Below are 19,555 nucleotides of genomic sequence, written 5' to 3'. Positions count from 1 at the left end.
ACTGAGTCTTCAGCTCTGGTCAGCAAGATCAATGTGCTAGAGGAGGGGCTGCTCTGCATCCTAAAATGCTGCTTGCTGTCTGAAGATGTGATCCCTCTTATCACCCTATACTCCCATTGTGCTGCCAGAACTTCATCATGCTAGAAAACAACAGTCTGACATTAACATTTTTACTCTCAGGTCTGTGCGGCCTCGTCTCACATTATACATCAGCACAGAGTCTGTGGGAAAGAGCCAAAGTGTGACCGACTCAAGCCAGACAGGTAGGCTATGCTAACAGACATCACATTGATTAGATCTCATCATCAGCAACTGCATCAGGCAATGATTATTGTTTAGGCCAGCTGAATGGCCTTTGCAGAGATGATCACTATTCTATTTCTCCACCATGGAAGAAAAATGGGTGATACAATAAAGTATCGGTTATCTGGCATCAATTCAATGGGGATTGGCTGATGCCAAATTGTACTTTCTGATTGCTTGAGACTCAATGTTAAAAATATTCCTAGCTAGCAGTACTAAATCCCACTCTATACACATACAGTGAGTGAACTTTGTATTCAATGGTAAAATACAGTTATCTAATGTATTAAACCTTGGGGGAGCTGTGGAACCCAAATGTAAACTAAAGTCTTGTACACGCATGAGGCTAATGTTACGCGGCAGGGATCGGGGCACGATACTTTGGGCAAAATATTGTGGATGACACTGTACAGACATGTCACAAGCCTAAATGCTAGCGACATGCTCTGTCAATATGGCGGGCATCCGATGTGTGGTGCACAACGGGAGTGGAGCACGGCCAGGATGTCGGCAGACAAGACAAGGGGTAAGAAGTGATAATGTGGGAGACTCAACAGAGGTCATCAGAAGGGAGGGGGTTGGATTGGTCACTTGGGAGAGCCAACAGAGGTCATCAGAAGGGAGGGGGTTGGAGTGGTCACTTGGGAGAGCCAACAGAGGTCATCAGAAGGGAGAGGGTTGGAGTGGTCACTTGGGAGAGCCAACAGAGGTCATCAGAAGGGAGGGGGTTGGAGTGGTCACTTGGGAGAGCCAACAGAGGTCATCAGAAGGGAGGGGGTTGGAGTGGTCACTTGGGAGAGCCAACAGAGGTCATCAGAAGGGAGAGGGTTGGAGTGGTCACTTGGGAGAGCCAACAGAGGTCATCAGAAGGGAGGGGGTTGGAGTGGTCACTTGGGAGAGCCAACAGAGGTCATCAGAAGGGAGGGGGTTGGAGTGGTCACTTGGGAGAGCCAACAGAGGTCATCAGAAGGGAGGGGGTTGGAGTGGTCACTTGGGAGAGCCAACAGAGGTCATCAGAAGGGAGGGGGTTGCAGTGGTCACTTGGGAGAGCCAACAGAGGTCATCAGAAGGGAGAGGCGTTTCAGTTTACTTTTTCTCATAGGTGATATTTTCTCATCTCATCAATAAATTGCCTTTTAAGCCACCAACAAGCAGGACAATTCTCTGAATAATTTTGACATTACTTTTTCACCTACTTTTTGGTACTTTTTTCAAATGCTGAGTGCTGAAAAGTTATTTTAAACAGAAATGAAAAAAAAACTAAGGAGAAAGTGAATTATATCCCAATAGAAAAGGTGAATTGAATATGGGCTATTGATTTTCATTTGACCAAAGCAGTTAAATGTTACTCCGGTGATAAGTCAAAGTAACGTTTGTTTGGCACTTGATAAGAAGTTTTGGTGACATGACTCCTATTTTAAATCTGACAGCTATGTATCAGGAAATCTATCTTGAAGATGTGACAGCAGCTGAATTGACCAATAAGTTGGCAGACCTCTTCAGTGTGCCGGCCAATCACATTCAGCGCATTTCAAGAACTGGACCACATGGGATCCACATTCTGCTTAGCGACACAGTGAGTGCTTTGTTTGTATGATGGAAGCCTTAAGCTGGCCATACACTAGGCCGATTGCCCACCGATCGACAGCAGATTCGATCACTGGGATCGAATCTGCTGTCAAATCGTTAACGCTAAATTTCGACCGATTTCGTCCCGAAATAAATCGATCCCGTCGATCGCTCCATGCGGGAAATTACTGTCGATCGCCCGCGGGTAGGGAGCGCGTCGCTAGCGGCGTTCGAGTGCCTGACAACCAACGCAATACAGCTTGACACATTACCTGATCCGGCCAGCGCGTATCCCCCCAGTCACCGATGCTCCGTCTCCGCGCTGGGCTCCGGATCCAGCAGGCTTCACTTCTTCCTGTCCCGGCAGGAAGTTTAAATAGTAGAGGGCGCTCTACTGTTTAAACTTCCCCCAGACAGGAAGAACTGAAGCCTGCCAGACCCGGAGACCAAACCAGAGCGGAGAAGAAGACAGCGGAGACCTGAGTAGTCGCGCTGGCAGAGCAGGTAATGTATGTATGGGGGGGGGGGGGGGGGGAGTGGCAGCAGCACCACCACCACCGCAGATTGTGAACGGTTTTAGGCTGAAATCGATTCACAATCTGTTTGCAGTAAAGGCAGCCATACGATCCCTCTCTGATCAGATTTGATCAGAGAGGGATCTATCTGTTGGTCGAATCTGATGGCAAATCTACTAGTGTATGGCTACCTTTAGTTCGCAGTGATGCATTACATCGGACAATATATTTTTTTCTGAAATTTATTGGAAATCTGTTCCTAGCGTGTGGCACACATCAGATTCTTGTCAGATTCGACTTGACAGGCATCTGACAGAAATCTGATAGTTGAATCTGCTGCAAAGCTATACCTGTATGGCCACCTTTAGTAGGATTGATCAATAAGATGCAAATATTTCCGATTTTATGCAGTATTATGTAAATGTTTATGCAAATGTATGCAGCTTGAAAATGGACCAATCAATTTAAACCTGGGTGGGACCTGATTGCCATAAAAATGTACATAAATCCTGCATGAACTAGGAAATATTTGCATCTCAGTGATTGTCCCTATCGCTTAGTTATATTGATTTGATAATGGTGTGTACACACTTCAAAGATAAATGAAAGATCACAGACCAATTTTACCCCCTTCCATGTAGTATGAGAGCCATACTTTACACAGTCTATTCTATTGAGCTGAACTCTCCATCAGATAAAAAGCTTTGCAAGATGCTGCACACACAGATGCTGCACACATTCAAAAGATCTGTTCCTGCAAAAGATCCGTCCCTGCAAAATGCATTCACAGTCTATGATATCTGCAGATACTCATACACACTTTGTTTAAAGCCCAATCTACATGATACTTTGTACGATTCGATTACGATTCTATTAAATCCGACATGTCCGATCGGGATTCAATTCAATTTGATTTTCCATTGCAAAACAATGGCAAATCGAATTGAATCGAATCCCGATTGGACATGTCGGATTTAATCGGATCGTACAAAAAATCGTATCGTGTAGATTGGGCTTCATGATATCTGCAGATCCTCATACACAATCTACACGATACGATTTTTTGTACGATCCGATTAAATCCGACATGTCCAATCGGGATTCGATTCAATTCGATTTGCCATTGTTTTGCAATGGAAAATCAAATTGAATTGAATCCCGATCGGACATGTCGGATTTAATAGAATCGTAATCGAATCGTACAAAGTATCGTGTAGATTGGGCTTTAAACAAAGTGTGTATGAGGATCTGCAGATATCATGAAGCCCACCTTGTTTAAAGCCCAATCTACACGGTACGATTAAATCCGACATGTCCAATCGGGATTCAATTCAATTTGCCATTGTTTTGCAATCGAAAATCAAATTGAATCCCGATCGGACGTCGGATTTAATCGGATCGTAAATAGAATCGTAATCGAATCGTACAAAGAATCGTATCAAGTAGATTGGACTTAAGACTTCATCTGCATATCTGACAATCCTCTGCAGATCTGAAAATCCATCCTGGTGGATCTGATCTGCAGATGAATGTCTGTTAAACAAGGTGTGTATGATGATCTGCAGCCATCATAGACTATGAATGCATTTTGCAGTGATGGATCTTTTGCAGGAACAGATCTTTTGCAGATACTGATCTTTTGAATGTGTGCAGCATCTTGCAAAGCTTTTTATCGGATAAGGAGTTCAGCTCAATTTAATATGAGAGCTATACTCTACACAGTCTATTCTATGGAAGGGGGTAAAATTGGTCTGATATCTTTCATTTATCTTTCAAGTGTGTATGTAGCATTAAGGTAGCCATACACTGGTCGATTTGCCATCAGATTCGACCAACAGATCCCTCTCTGATCGAATCTGATCAGAGAGGGATTGTATGGCTGCCTTTACTGCAAACAGATTGTGAACAGATTTCAGCCTGAAATCTGTTCACAATCTGTGGTGGCGGTGCTGCCGCCGCCGCTCCGCCCGCATACATTACCTGCTCCGCCGGCACGACTCCAGTCGCCAGGTCTCCGTTGTATTCTCCGCTCTGGTCTGGACTCCGGCATGCTTCACTTCTTCCTGCCCGGCAGGAAGTTTAAACAGTAGAGGGCACTCTACTGTTTTAAACTTCCTGCCGGGCTAGAAGAAGTGAAGCATGCCGGACCCGGAGACCAGAGCGGAGACGGAGCAGCGGTGACCGGAGTGAGTTGCGCCGGCGGAGCAGGTAATGTATTGCCACTCTATTGCATCGGTCGTCAGGCACTCGAACGCCGCCAGCGACGCGCTCCCTACCCGCGGGCGATCAACGGTAATTTCCCGCACGGAGCGATCGATCTATTTCGGGACGAAATAGATTGAAATTTAGCGTGTAGCGTGAACGATGTGACAGCAGATTCGATCTCAGTGATCGAATCTGCTGTCGATCGGCGGGGAATCGGCCTAGTGTCTGGCCAGCTTAAGGCTAAATTATATCTCATTGACCATCACATAAATGGTAAATAAAATGCAAATTATTTTAATTTGCAATCAAACTTCATGTTTTCAGCTTAATATATGGCCAATCAATATTTATTTTCTGTCCATTTTGATTGGTCCAGTTTTAAGCTGCATACAATCTACATGATTGCCTCTGTAAACAACAGCAGGGTTCCTCTCACGAGTGATTACTTCTGATTCAAATGAGGCTTAAGTGGCGCAGGTATGCGGCGGGGATACAGGGGACAATTTACCAATAATTCCGCCGTCCGCCCTGCGTTTCAAACAGCTTGCACGTGTCCTATTGGTTGCAAGCCTCACACCGGTGCACTTTCTCCTTCCGGCCTGAAGGAGTAGGTGCGCCGTGGTGAGGCTTGCAACGCGAGCAACAGGACGCATGCAAGCGGATTGGAACGCAGGGTGGACGGCGGAATTATGGGTAAATAACCCCTTGTATGTCCGCCGCACACCGGCACCAATTAAGCCTCATTTAAATCACGGGTAATCACTCGAGATCACTCGTGAGAGCAACCCTGACTAACAGCAACCTGAGATAAGAGGTATATGGAGGCTGCCATATTTATTTCCTTTTAAACAATACTAGCTGCCTGGTTGTCCTGCTGATCAGCACAATGTTCTTTCACCTGTTTTCACCTTATCTAAGTTATATTTTTAGGCTCCCAAAAAAACAAAAAATATAAAATAATAAAAGGTAAGAAAAGTAATATTGAAATTAAGTTAATCAGGAACAATTTACTTTGAGTGATTATTTTGCTTGTAAATGTGCTGAAAGGTTATTTTTATTAATTAGGTGATAAATAAGTCATGTATGATCCGTTTTGTGAATAGAGCCCAATGTCCGGCACAATGCATCAGCACTGACCGAAGTCTGCCAGACATGCTTGTTTCAGGTGTGTGATTCAACGTATCCAATCTGCATGCTTGTTCAGGGTCTATAGCTAAATGATTAGATACTTTTAGCCAGGGACCCTGAACAAGCATGCAGCAGATCAAGTGTTTCTGACATTATTGCCAAATTTCACAAGATTAGCTGCATGCTTGTTTCTGGTGTAATGCAGACACTGCTGCAGCCAAATACATCAGCAGGGCTGCCAGGCAACTGGTATAGTTTAAAAGTAAACAAATATGGCAGCCTCCGCATCACTCTTACCTGGGGTTCACTTTAAACTGATCCATATACAACAGCGCTCTTCCACCATATCAAGTCAAGGCCATATTACATGTCATTGTATGAAAACAAAGCGCACACTTCAGATGAATATTTACTTCAATGGCTTTACAGAAAAGAACAATCATTTTCCCCAGTCTCTATTTACAGAGCAGACAAACTCCATAATGTTATACAACAGCTAATGCATCTCTGTCTCACCTCCAGATGGTCAGAAATATGCCTGATGAGTCCTGCTTTACCGCTTCACTGCAGAAATGTGAGTACCGGTACTTCTTTCATGGAAAATAGAGATCATGTGACAACAACCTGATGCAAATCTTATAATATTTCTTCAGTACTGCAATGTAGCTATGCATTATGTTTGCTGCCCTGACTACATACATATGGGGGGAAAATGACATTTATATACACTCTGAGATCGCCAGATCACATCACGGCATTATTAACCGTCTGGGGGATAATCCCGAGCTGAGCTCGGGGTAAGCCGCCACAGAGGATTTCTCAGGCCCTGGTGGGCCGATTTGCATAATTTTTTTGTTGTTGCACGCAGCTAGCACTTTGCTAGCTGCGTATATATACCGATCGCCGACGCTCCGCGCTGATTCGCCGCTACCCGCTGTGCCGCGCCGCTTCCCCCCCCCCCCCCCAAGACCCCGTGCGCAGCCTGGCCAATCAGTGCCAGGCAGCGCTGAGGGGTGGATCGGGACTCCCTCTGACGTCACGACGTCATCCTGATAGTCGCCAATGGCGACAGGGGAAGCCAAACAGGAAATCCCGTTCTGAACGGGATTTCCTGTTTGCTTTGATTGCCGGAGGCGATCGGAGGGGGTGGGGGGACGCCGCTGCACAGCGGCTATCATGTAGCTAGCGCTAGGCTAGCTACATGATTAAACAAATATAATAATTTTAAAAAAATGTGCTGCGCCGCCCCCTGGCGATATTATTGTATCGCCCAGGAGGTTAAAGCACACCTGAGAGGAATGTGACTTTTTTGTTAAATGCCAATTCCCTGGCTGTCCTGCTGATCTTCTGCCTTGAATACCTTTAGCCATAGACCCAGAACAAGCATGCAGATCAGATGCTTCTAGCTAAAGTCTAACTGGATTAGTTGCATGCTTGTTTCAGGTGTGTGATTCTGACAGACCAAGATCAGCAGGGCTGTCGGACAACTGGTATTGTTTAAAAGGAAACAAATATAGCAGCCTCCATATTCCTCTAAAGGCTGCAATATACCGGCTGATTGCCACCAGATTGACCAACTGATAGATCCCTCTCTGATCAGAATTAATTAATTGGCTGCCCATACACTGCACACAGATTTTGAATAAATTTCAGCATGAAATTTATTCACAAACTGTGGAACTGACGCTGCCTCTCCTCCCCCAGTTCGGCTCCCCTGGCCAGCAGCAATGATATTACATGTCCGCCGGTGCAAGTCCCCGGGTCAGTGCTGTCCCTTTCTCTGGCTGGCCTTCTGCTCCATCTCCTCTTCACTTCCTATCCCGTCCTGTGACAAGCGGAAGTTCAAACAGTAGAGGGTGCTCTACTGTTTGAACTTGGCCTTCTCACAGGACAGAAAGTGGAAAGGGAGAAGGCCAGCCAGAGAAAGGGACAGCACGGACCTGGGGACTCGTGCCAGTGTAACAGGTGAGATTATTACTGTCGGTCAACGCCGAATCTAACGACGCGCTCCCGACCCCCCCGGCGATCGAGCTAAATTTTCAGCTTGGATAGATCAACGGAATCTGGGATAGGTCAACATTTGTGTTATCGATATACAGCAGATTCGATCACTGTGATCGAATCAGCTGTGAAATCATTGTCGTGTATGGGTACCTTTACTTTAGGTGTCCTTTAAAGAAAAACTGTAGTGAAAATAACGTAATCACATTTTTTTTTTTTTTTTTTTACAATAAATTTTCTTTAGTCAGTGTTTGCCCATTGTAAAATTAATCCTCACCCATAGGTGGCAACATCTTTAGTCTGGTCAGGTACAGCTCTGCGCATTGTTTGTTTCTGAGAATTCCGAAGCCATTGAAAATAATGCCTGGTCTCCCAGGATGCTATGGGAAGGTAATATAGCATGGGCTAAGCATCAACAGGAGGATAGGGCTATATACAACAATATACAGAAATATATAGATACAGCAAGGAAAATTAACTTAATTATAACTGTAAATGATCACAATTGATTCAATGAACAATCAGCTGTGGCCATCCATCATTTTCACACCCATTGCTATCCATAGTAACAGACGTCATAGGTTGCGCATTGCTAGTTCATGACACATAGTAGAATGTAGTTAATTTTTCAGGATACCCACTTTTATGGTAATTATCCTAGTTTTGGCATCAGAAACACTTCTTATATTTCGCTGTATATCAATAGATAGCTCTGCCCTCCCAGTGATGTCACAGCCTAGGCTGTTTAGCTAGGCAATATTCTCCCGCCAGAGCATTCTAGGAGAGTAGATATTTTTTCTACTGGCTTCAGAACACTAAGGCTCTAGTCACACTTGCGTTTTGAAAACAAATTGCTGGCGTTTTGCAGCAGTGATTTTTCCACGATTTCAGGCAGAAAAATCACTGTACACTGCGGCGATTTTTGCGCAATCGCGGTTTGCGCTTCTATAGCACTGAAACGTGATCACCTGGAAATCACCTGAAAATGGTGCAGGCTACGCGTTTGCGTTTGTCGTTTTTGGGCGATTTGCGGCAATTAGTGCAAATCTCCCAAGTAAGAATGGGCCCATAGGGATTCATTACGTTAGCGCCAGTGGCTGGATCTGAGAAGGAGAGTTAAAATACATAGCACTCTGCACAGACCTCCCGGCGACTACCAAAGAGGCATGCTCTGGGTTACCACACTAGATAACCGCCAAGGAAGTTGATACAATTGACGTGGAACTCCAACACATTGTGCAATGTATAATTTAAAAGTTCACATACCACCATAATGGGTGTGCAAGCGTTGAATGAAGGTGGGTGTAGAGCACAGTGAGTCTGACTGCCATTTTGTCTGTGTGTTCTTCTATGAGCTTGACTGTCGTTTTGCATGTGTGTACTTGTACGGTAGCCTCCATAGAAGTGCACACGTGCAAAATGGCCGTCAGGCTAACAGTGCCCTGCACCCACCTTCATTCACTGCGTGCAGCCTATTATGGTATGTGACCTTTTGAACTATACATTGCACAATGTCTTGAAGTTCCACGTTGATAGGAAGGAGAAAGGTCAGCACTGCTGGCAATCACTTTTAATGCTACCACACCAAATTCAAATCACATGGTCAGAGTATGCCAACAGCAACATACAGGCAGATATTGTAAGCTAGTCTTTTTGCCTGTCCCTCTAGACTCTCGGGCTGTAGTGCCAATGGTTTTTTATAATCTGCTTTCACTTTAAAAAGGAAATAAATGTCTCCGCCTCCAGATTCCTCTTACTTCAAGTTCCCTTTAAATATGGAGGCTGCCATATTTATTTCCTTTTAACCAATACTGGTTGCCTGACTGTCCTGCAAATCCTCTGCCTTTACTTTCAGCCATAGAAAGCCATAAAATACTTTCAGCCATAGACCCTGAACAAGCACGCAGATCAGATGTTTCTGTCATTCTTTTCAGAACTAAAAATATTAGTTGCAGGTTTTCTGGTGTGTGACACACAATACTGCAGCCAAATAAAGCAGCAGGGTTGCCAGACAACTGATATTGTTTAAAAAGATACAAATACGACATCCTCCATATCACTCTCACCTCTAGTTCACTTTAAAGAAAGTCTGAATCCTCCAAAAATACCTGTTTTTACTTCACAGTCCTCTTCAGCTTTAAGGCCCTGGCTGAAACGTTGCAACCCTGCAGCTGACCGCTCAATTAATACCCCCAAAATCCCAGAGGGAAATTTTGGGGCTCCTTCCAGGTGGAGGCAGAGCTTTGTGCAGTAGCTCTGCCTGTACTCATGTCAATGCGCGGATCTCCTCCTCCTCCCTCTGTTCTCAGTCTTCTTTCCCTGAGAGCGGTGGTTAGAAGCGGAGATTGATGCGACTGGAGGCAGAGCTACAGCGCAAAGCTCTGCATCCCCGGGCAGCAAAATCCACGACCTGGAAAGTCGTGGAATTTTTCCCCGGGATTTTGGGGATGTTAATTGAGTATTCAGCCGCGGGGATGCAGCATTTTAGCTAGTGCATTTATGCTAAAAAAAGACACTAATTACTTACGGTAACGTCTTTTCCAGTAGTCCGAAGGACAGCACCCCTGAGACCTGTCTCCCTCCCCACAATTGATGGACAGGAACTAGATTAGCATAAAAGATTTGCATCAATTAGGCAGACATATAAGCAGGGTGAAACTAGACCTCGTCAGTAATAAAAAAGACAACACCATTATGTAATGCTTCCAAAAAATATGTTTTAATAGAATAAAGGGTGGGTCGCAAGGGTGCTGTCCTTCGGACTACTGGAAAAGACGTTACCGTAAGTAATTAGTGTCTTTCCAGGAACGTCCTTGGACAGCACCCCTGAGACGATAGACAAGACCATATAATTTAGGGGGGGGGACAACTGCTTGTAACACTTTTCTACCAAATGTCAAGTCTGAGCTTGCTAAGACATCTAGTCTATAGTGTTTTACGAATGTATTTTGACTAGACCAGGTAGCCGCTCTACAGATCTGCTCAATCGTGGCTCCTGCCTTCTCTGCCCAAGATGCTGATACTGCTCTTGTAGAATGTGCCTTCACAGATGAGGATAGGATCTTCCCCTGGCGAGAATAGGCTAAAGCAATAGTTTGTCTTATCCATCTGGCGATCGAGCTCTTTGAAGCCTGTTTTCCTCTGAATTTTCCTCCAAATAAAACAAACAGAGCATCTGACTTTCTCCATAAACTGGATCTTTCAATGTATGTTAATACAGTTCTTCTCACATCGAGGCAATGAAGTCTCTGTTCCTTGCTGTTTGAAGGATTATTACAAAATGAGGGCAGAAATATTTCTTGAGATCTATGAAATCTTGAGACTACCTTAGGCAGAAAAGAGGTGTCGAGACGCAGAGTTATTCTGTCTCCTGAAATTACACAATACGGTTCCTTCACTGAAAGGGCCTGAAGTTCACAAATTCTCCTGGCGGAAGTGATTGCTATTAGGAAGGCTGTTTTAAGGGTTAATATCTTGTCCGAGACCTCCTCCAGAGGTTCGAAGGGGGCTTCACACAAGGCCTGAAGTACTGTGTTGAGGTCCCAAGATGGCATCTTACATTGAACAAACGGTCTAAGACGTTTTAGAGCTCTGAAAAAACGGACAAAGTATTCTTCCTCTGCTAGTCTCCTTTCCAGAAACACACTAAGGGCGGATGTGTGAACCTTCAAAGTGCTTGTGCTGAGCCCCATTTCATAACCATCTTGCAGGAACTCGAGAACCGAAAGGGAAGAACTCACTTCTCTTGAATTCTGAAAACACCATTCATTGTACACATTCCAGACCTTTCCATAGATTTGCCTTGTGACTTTTTTCCTACTTTGCAATAAAGTCTCTGAAAGCTTGTTTGAAAAACCTCTGTTCTTTAATAACCTCCATTCAGGCTCCATGCGGAAAGATGAAGCATCTGCAGATTGGGATGAAATGCTGGACCCTGAAGAAGAAGGTCTGGCCGCATCTGAAGACGAATTGGATCTGCTGTAGCTAAGCTCCTTAGAAGAGTAAACCAGGGTCTCTTTGGCCAGTATGGTACTATTACTATTGCTTTTGCTTGATCCTGGCATATCCTGCTGAGAACCCGAGGTATTAGACATAGAGGAGGGAAAACATACATTAGTCCTGGACTCCATTTTATTGAGAATGCGTCTACCGCCAAGGGCTTGTCCTGTGGACACAGGGAGCAGAACATCGGGCACTTCTTGTTGTTCCTTCGTGCAAAGAGATCCAGGACTGGATGACCCCATTGCTCTGTGATCTCCTGAAATACCTCCTCGTTTAGAGACCATTCGTCCTGGTGAAGAGGGGATCGACTCAGGAAGTCTGCCAGCTGATTTAATGTTCCCTTCAGATGTAGAGCTTTCAGGGACTTCAGATTTTGAGATGGTCCGAGATGAACTTGATCTGCTTGTAAGTAAAGGGATCGGCTCCTTGTTCCCCCTTGCCTGTTTAGATATGCCACAACTGTGTTGTTGTCTGTTCGAATCGTGACATGAGTCTGTCTTATCTGGTCCTGGAAGTGTTGCAAAGCCTCCCATACTGCCTGAAGTTCTCTGTTGTTTGATGATCGTAAGTGTTCTGACCAAGTTCCCTGAGCTGGGGATGTGCCTAGATGGGCTCCCCATCCCCAGGCGCTCGCGTCTGTCGTTATAACAGTCTCTGAGGGAAAGTTCCACAGATTTCCTTTCGAGAGATGAGGAGGCCTCAACCACCAATCCAGCGATCTCTTGACTCTCTGAGGAATGATGACAGACTTGTCTAAAGATTCCTTCTTCCGATTCCAACTCCTTAAAATCCAATGTTGAAGAGTCCTGGCGTGCAGCTGTCCCCACTGAACCGCGGGAAGTGAAGAGGTTAGTAATCCCAGCAGTGACATAGCTTTCCTTAGTGTGACTGATTTCATTTCCTGGAAAGAAAGAACACATCTTAGAATGGCAGATATTTTTCTCTCGGGCAGAATCACCAGGTTAGCAAGAGAAGATATAGTGAAACCCAAATATTCCATAGATTGACAGGGAGCAAGAGAGGACTTTTCCCAATTAATCAACCATCCCAAGGATTGAAGAAAGTCTAAGCAGACATTCACTTGAGCATGCACAGACTCAAAGGATGGACCCCAGATCAAAAGATCATCTAGATAGGCGATAATGTGAATAGATTGTAGTCTAAGAACCGCCAAGATCTCACGTAGTACTTTAGTAAATAGCCATGGTGCAGAGGATAGACCAAAGGGGAGGGCAAGAAACTGATAGTGTCTTACATCTCCTTGTAGCATCAGGGCAAACCGCAGATACCTCTGAGATTCCAGATGAATTGGTATGTGCAGGTATGCATCCTTGAGGTCTAGAGAAGACATGTAACATTGATGTTGAAGCAGATTTATTACGCTGCGAACATTGTCCATTCTGAACTTCCGATATCTTATTGACATGTTTAATCTCTTTAAGTTCAGGATGAATCTGTATTGACCCTGGGGTTTTTTTTTACAAGGAACACTGGTGAGTAAAAACCCTGATACTGCTGGCACTTTGGGACTAATCTGATTACTTTTCTAACAGTGAGGACACCTCTGTCTTTAAAGCTAGATCTTTGATTGGATCCTTTGGAGATGGTGTTAGGAAGAACTGACTTGGAGGGTGGTCTGAGAACTCGATCTTGTACCCTTCCAGAATTATGTTTAGTAGCCACTTGTTTTGAGAAATGGATTCCCATTTTTCGTAGAAGAGCGCAATTCTGCCCCCCACTGGAAGCCTGGCGTCATTGTCTAGGGGGCTGTGAGGTTGGATTAGAGGAGAAATTGGAGGAAAAATTGGGCTTAGAACGCTGTGTTTTATTTGGGACCCAACGTCTCTTATTGGGGGGCCTGCTGTCAGTCTCTTTCTTTTGGTCTCGAAAGGACCCCTTTCTTTGAAAATTCCTCCTCTTAAATGGAAAGTTCTTTTTCCTATCAGCTGATCTCTCTAGGATATCATCTAATTTGGATCCGAACAGGCACTCACCCTCACAAGGGATCCCACATAATTTTGATTTAGAAGACGTGTCACCTTGCCAGGTCTTTACCCAAATGCCTCTCCTTGATGTATTCACCAGGGCTGAAGTTCGAGCTGTTAGTCGTACTGTGTCGTCTGCTGCATCTGAAAGATAATTAGCTCCATGCAACAAATTATCAAAATCTTTAAAGAGACTCCGTAACAAAAATTGCATCCTGTTTTTTATCATCCTACAACTTTCAAAAGCTATTCTAATGTGTTCTGGCTTACTGCAGCACGTTCTACTATCACCATCTCTGTAATAAATCAACTTATCTCTCTCTTGTCAGACTTGTCAGCCTGTGTCTGGAAGGCTGCCAAGTTCTTCAGTGTTGTGGTTCTGTGATGCATCTCCCCCCTCCAGGCCCCTCTCTGCACACTGCTTGTGTATTATTAAGAGTAGGGCAGCTTCTCTCATCTCTCTTATCTTTTACAAGCTGGATAAATCCTCCTCTGAGCTGGCTGGGCTTTCACATACTGAGGAATTACATACAGGCAGAGCTGTCTGCACTCTGCAGGAAGAAACATCCTGACACTTCAGTGGAAGATAGCTGCAGGGGAAAAGAAACACACAAATGATCTCTTGAGATTCAAAAGGAAGGGTGTATACAGCCTGCGTGTGTATGAATGTATTTTCTTTGTGTGGACATACTGTACATCAACCTACTTCCTGTTTTGGTGGCCATTTTGTTTGTTTATAAACAAACTTTTAAAAACTGTTTTTAACCACTTTTAATGCGGCTGAGGAGCGGTGAAATTGTGACAGAGGGTAATAGGAGATGTCCCCTAACGCACTGGTATGTTTACTTTTGTGCGATTTTAACAATACAGATTCTCTTTAAGTATCTCTTCCCTGGGTACTCCTGAAGCAATGCGGGATTGTGTATTCAATAACCGGACCTTCAGAGACCTAGCTGCTGCTGTGGATGCTACTGCTGGTTTTAAAGTTAGAGTAGACGACTCCCATGCTCTCCTTAAAATGTTGTCCATTTTCTTGTCTATGGGATCCCTGAGGTTACCAAAATCTTCAAACTGAAGGTCTGACCTCCTAGACAGTTTGGATAATGAGGGATCAAGTTTTGGGGCTGTACCCCAGAACTTCTGATCTTCTGGATTAAATGGATACTTTTTAGATAGGGATTTTGGCCAGAAGGCTCTTCTCTCAGGATTATCCCACTCTCGTTTAACAATATTCTTTAGGGCACCGTGAACAGGTATATAAACAGTCTCAGGGTCAGATAGACCTACATACATCTGATCTAATGGAGTAAGAGTCTTTTCGTCAGGTTTTATCCCCATAGTATCATGCATTGCTTTCAGAAAAATTTTCATAGAGTCTGGGGGAAAAGCAAACCTATGCAATTTATCCTCTGTATGTTCATCTTCAGAACCGATCTCCTCTAACGAGGAGATGGCTACCTCACCCTCAGATAAATCTGACTCAGCCGAGTCCTCTCCTCTCCTTCTTTTATGAGTAGGGACTGATTCTGCAGGTTCTTGTTCAAGCGTAGAAGGAACTACCCGAACAGGGGCTGCCTCAGAGGCAGTAGAGGCTGAGGGCTGGGATGCAGGATTAACATCTGATGGAATATTAGATGGAATGTTAGCTTCCTTGATCACTTGGATCGCAGTTGCCATTTCAGACTTCATCCAACCCATAAGGTCTTTGAAGATTACAGGGGATTCCTTCTTAACAATTTTATCAGTACAATTACGGCAAAGAGGCCTTGAGGATGATGATGATATTCTCTCTGAACATATAGCACACTTCTTATAATCCGATTTCTGTGTAGACTTTCCCTTGTCACTCTTTTCTCCCTTATCAGGTAAATCGGGCTTGTCTTTAACTGATTTAGGCACAGAGGGCTACAAGAGAACAGATGGGAAAGTATAATCAGAATATGCCCCTTTAAGCGTATTACAGCAAACAACTGTTAGGATTCATATCAATGTCCTACCAGAGAGGCATCGGAACCAGGCTCCACAGATCTAGTAGACCCAAGTCCTGCGGCAGCGTCCATGATCGAAGTATTAATGCAGAGACCATGTGCTTAGTTTAAATAGGCCGCCCAAGAAATACCGCCCCTCTACCTGTGGTGTCTCTAAAAGATTTCCCACAGAAACAGTGTCAGATGACACATAGTCCCCCTCGCTCATACCTCTCCCGCCGCCCGGAACCATCCGTCTCCGCATCCCTCGATCCGTAGCAGCCACGCCGACTCAGAGGGTGGGGACCGCAAATGCAGCAGCCGCATCAGCAGCCGCATGACTCCGGGCGGCGAATCAGGAAGTACTTCCGGGGTCGAGGTGGCGTCAGTCTGCCCGCGTGATCACATGATCCGCAATCCGGAAGTGGGCTATGAACGCGTCCGGCATGTAGTCCTTCTGATACGGAGAAGCCAGTAGGTGCAGCACGGAACCTGGACCAGTACACTAACCGGCCTACAACCAGGAAACCCCGCCACACAGCTCCTGTCCCACGGACATGGTTGGCTCCAGCTTCTCATCCAGCTCCTGGTGGTGGACAGAAAACAACTGACGAGGTCTGGTTTCACCCTGCTTATATGTCTGCCTAATTGATGCAAATCTTTTATGCTAATCTAGTTCCTGTCCATCAATTGTGGGGAGGGAGACAGGTCTCAGGGGTGCTGTCCAAGGACGTTCCTGGAAAACTAAAGTAAAAACTGTTTTTTGGGAGGCTTCAGACTCTTTAACCTATTTTGGTTTCTGGACGTAGTTTCTACGTCCAGGAACCATGCGCGCTACCGCGGCCGATCGTGGACGCGCACTCCCGGCCGCGGATTCGGTAGCCAGGGAATCAATGTATCGGGCTATGGTGCCCGATCTTTGATTCTTCTCCCCACGCTGAAAAAGCGACAGCTTCTCTCGGAAGCTGCGCCTTTTCTGGCTGTTCCCTCTCCAATGAGTCACTCTAAGCGTGTGTTACGCTTAGAGTGACGTCATGTAAACAAACTCATGGCCGCCATCTTGTGGCCAAAAAGTAATACTACACCTGTAAGAAAAAAAAAATACAAATTAACACACATTTACATTATAAATCTATTGTTTACCTCCTACCCTCCCAAAACTACCCAAATAAAATGTTTACTATAAAAAAAAAACCATTACAATAAAAAAACAAAACGTAAATATTTACCTAAGGGTCTAAACTTTTTAAATATCAATGTAAAGATGAAATATTTCTATATTTTTTTATTTTAAACATGTAAATAGTGATAGATGCAAAATAGAAAAAATGCACCTTTATTTCCAAATAAAATATTGTCGCCATACATTGTGATAGGGACATAATTTTAACGGTGTAATAACCGGGACATATGGGCAAATACAATACGTGAGTTTTTTTTAATTATGGAGGCATGTATTATTTTAAAACTATAATGGCTAAAAACTGAGAAATAATGCATTTTTCCATTTTTTTTCTTATTCTTCCTGTTAAAATGCATTTACAGTAAAGTGGCTCTTAGCAAAATGTACCCCCCAAAGAAAGCCTAATTGGTGGCGGAAAAAACAAGATATAGATCAGTTCATTGTGATAAGTAGTAATGAAGGTATAAGCTAATGAATGGGAGGTGAACATTTCTCACGTGAAAATGACGGAACCTGAATGGGTTAAGCAAACCTTGAGCCATGCATAGTCACTCCTGCCCTACATGGTCACAGTGCATCTTAATGTATGTAATGATAGTACAAACCAATCTGAAGACATAAAATAATCTTTTTTTCCAAATTTTATCAAAGCTCACCTCAACCCAAAATGAAACAAGGTAGCAATCAAGTTGTCAAGTGAATATAAGCAGAGTTTGGGCAGAATACATGTCTTATGAGTAATGTGTGCTTAGAATTGTAAGCACAGGTTGGATCCAGTCTCATCTACAATTCAGTTGCTGGGTGGGTCAATCAGTAGTGACCATAGGATACTCAAAGTAGGTAGAGCAAGAGAAATACTACATTTACCAGCATTACTGTAAAAAGGTTGTGGTATGGAAATAGACCTGGACACATACCGTGTTGCTGGAGAGGTGAGCAGAGGATGCATTTTTACCTCTGACTCCTGGTACCCAAAAAATTGCTCAGATTCTGACCTCAAAGCCATGAATTTTACTGTAACAAAATGGAACTCACCAGAAATTGCTCTGAAAAACACCACAAAAGAAAAATAAAATTGTGGTATTTCCGGAAATCAAAGGGGATCAAAATTATGTGTTACATATGAACTGTGATACAGGTAGTCCCCAACTTACGAACGACCCGCTGATACAAACAGCATAGATTCTGTGTTTCCATGGGAACACGTAAAAAAAAATTCAAATTGGACTTTGAATTTTTTAAAATCGATTTTCTCAAAAACTACAAGAAAAAATGAACTTGTATAAGCAGGTACAGAGGGTAGAGGTAACACAGAGGGGGACACTGGAGGCCCAGGGGACAGAGGTGGCACAATGTTCCGACTTAGGAACAGATTCAGGTTAAGATCGAACCTACAGTCCCTATTTCATTCGTTGTCGGAGGACTGCCTGTATTATATCCACAGAGAAATGTATGTATTAAAAAAAAAAAAAAAAACACCTTAAACCATAAAATTAGGATTTATGGAAACCAATATGATTACTAGCTATTGTGATAGGAGAGCATATTTGCTTCAATCTATAATCTTTACAGGAGTCACTTATACTTACTGACCATTTCCATATTTTGTTTGTACAGCACAAAACCCTGATGGCTACCACTGCATCCTGCGGTAATTCCCAACATCACATCTACAAAGGAATGTTTCCTAGTAAGAGAGCTGCAGCTACAAAGCTAGCATGGCCACGTAAAGGAGAAATGGGCCCACCACAGGCAATATAGCTGCCTCGTCCTGGTTTCTTTTATTGACTTTGGTCTAACCTTTAGGAGATGGACAGACTGGTGAAGGTGACAGCTTCCACTGCCAAGCAGACTTGTTCAGGGCCCTTTCACACTAACTCTGTTGCAATGGACAATATCATCGCAATGTAATGATATACCTATGGGGCTCTCACAGAGTGCAGTACGGCAGGTTCCGACGCATCAAACGGGTAATGTGGGTGTCTACAGTGGTAGTATAGCATACTTTTATTGAACTGTATAGTCCTGTCGCATGTCTAACATGTGGTGTGACTTTTTGGTTATGTTGTAAAAGTGTTGCAATGTAACCTACAGTGTGAAAGGGTCCTTAAAGGAAAAAGTACTGTCCTGCAATGCCAGATGTGGGAACCAGTCCAGATCAGTATTTCACAAATCTGTCCTTAAAGAGAACCCGAGGTGGGTATTTCAAATCTTAAGAGCACACAAAGGCATGTTTTGTGCATAATCACATGCCTCTGTGCCTCTCTAGTGCTGCCTGTAGTTCCCCCGGGGTTTGCTGTGCACCCCCTCCCCCCCCCCCCCCCCCGAAAATAGTGCCAGGCTAGCGACAATCTGCTTGTAGTTAGCTTTCTATTTACATGCACCTTGTCATTCATTCAGCGCTCCCCCGCCTCTGTGAGAGTGGTCCAATCGGAAGCTGAGCCGCGACTTGGGAGATACTTCCTGAGTCGCAGCTTACCTTCCGATTGGAGGAAGCTCACGGAGGCAGACAGAGGTGGGGAAGCGCTGACTGAATGACAAGATGCATGTAAATAGAAGGCTAGCGCCAAGCAGATTGTTGCTAGCCTGGCACTTTTTTCAGAGGGGCACAGTAAACCCCGGGGTAACTACAGGCGGCAATAGAGAAGCACAGAGGCATGTGACACTGCACAAAACATGCCTCTAGAGAAGCACAGA

General features: G+C 44.3%; 1 protein-coding gene across 3 annotated transcripts in view; it reads left to right on the top strand.

Annotated features, from left to right (window-relative positions):
* The window catches only part of LOC137541821 (upstream-binding protein 1-like), an 84,404-nt gene extending 65,228 nt beyond the window's left edge, over positions 1-19,176 (top strand). For all 3 annotated transcript variants that reach the window (XM_068263342.1, XM_068263344.1, XM_068263343.1), the window contains exons 12-15: positions 181-263; positions 1,734-1,879; positions 6,243-6,294; positions 18,476-19,176. In XM_068263342.1, the coding sequence (XP_068119443.1) occupies positions 181-263; positions 1,734-1,879; positions 6,243-6,294; positions 18,476-18,513 (319 nt within the window). In that variant the 3' untranslated portion in view covers positions 18,514-19,176. The remainder of the gene's footprint in view (positions 1-180; positions 264-1,733; positions 1,880-6,242; positions 6,295-18,475) is intronic.
* The last annotated feature ends 379 nt before the right edge of the window (positions 19,177-19,555 follow it).

The sequence above is a fragment of the Hyperolius riggenbachi genome, chromosome 12 (assembly GCF_040937935.1).
Source record: "Hyperolius riggenbachi isolate aHypRig1 chromosome 12, aHypRig1.pri, whole genome shotgun sequence".
Taxonomy (NCBI): Eukaryota; Metazoa; Chordata; class Amphibia; order Anura; family Hyperoliidae; genus Hyperolius; species Hyperolius riggenbachi.
This window is presented reverse-complemented; position numbering and strand designations above follow the sequence as displayed.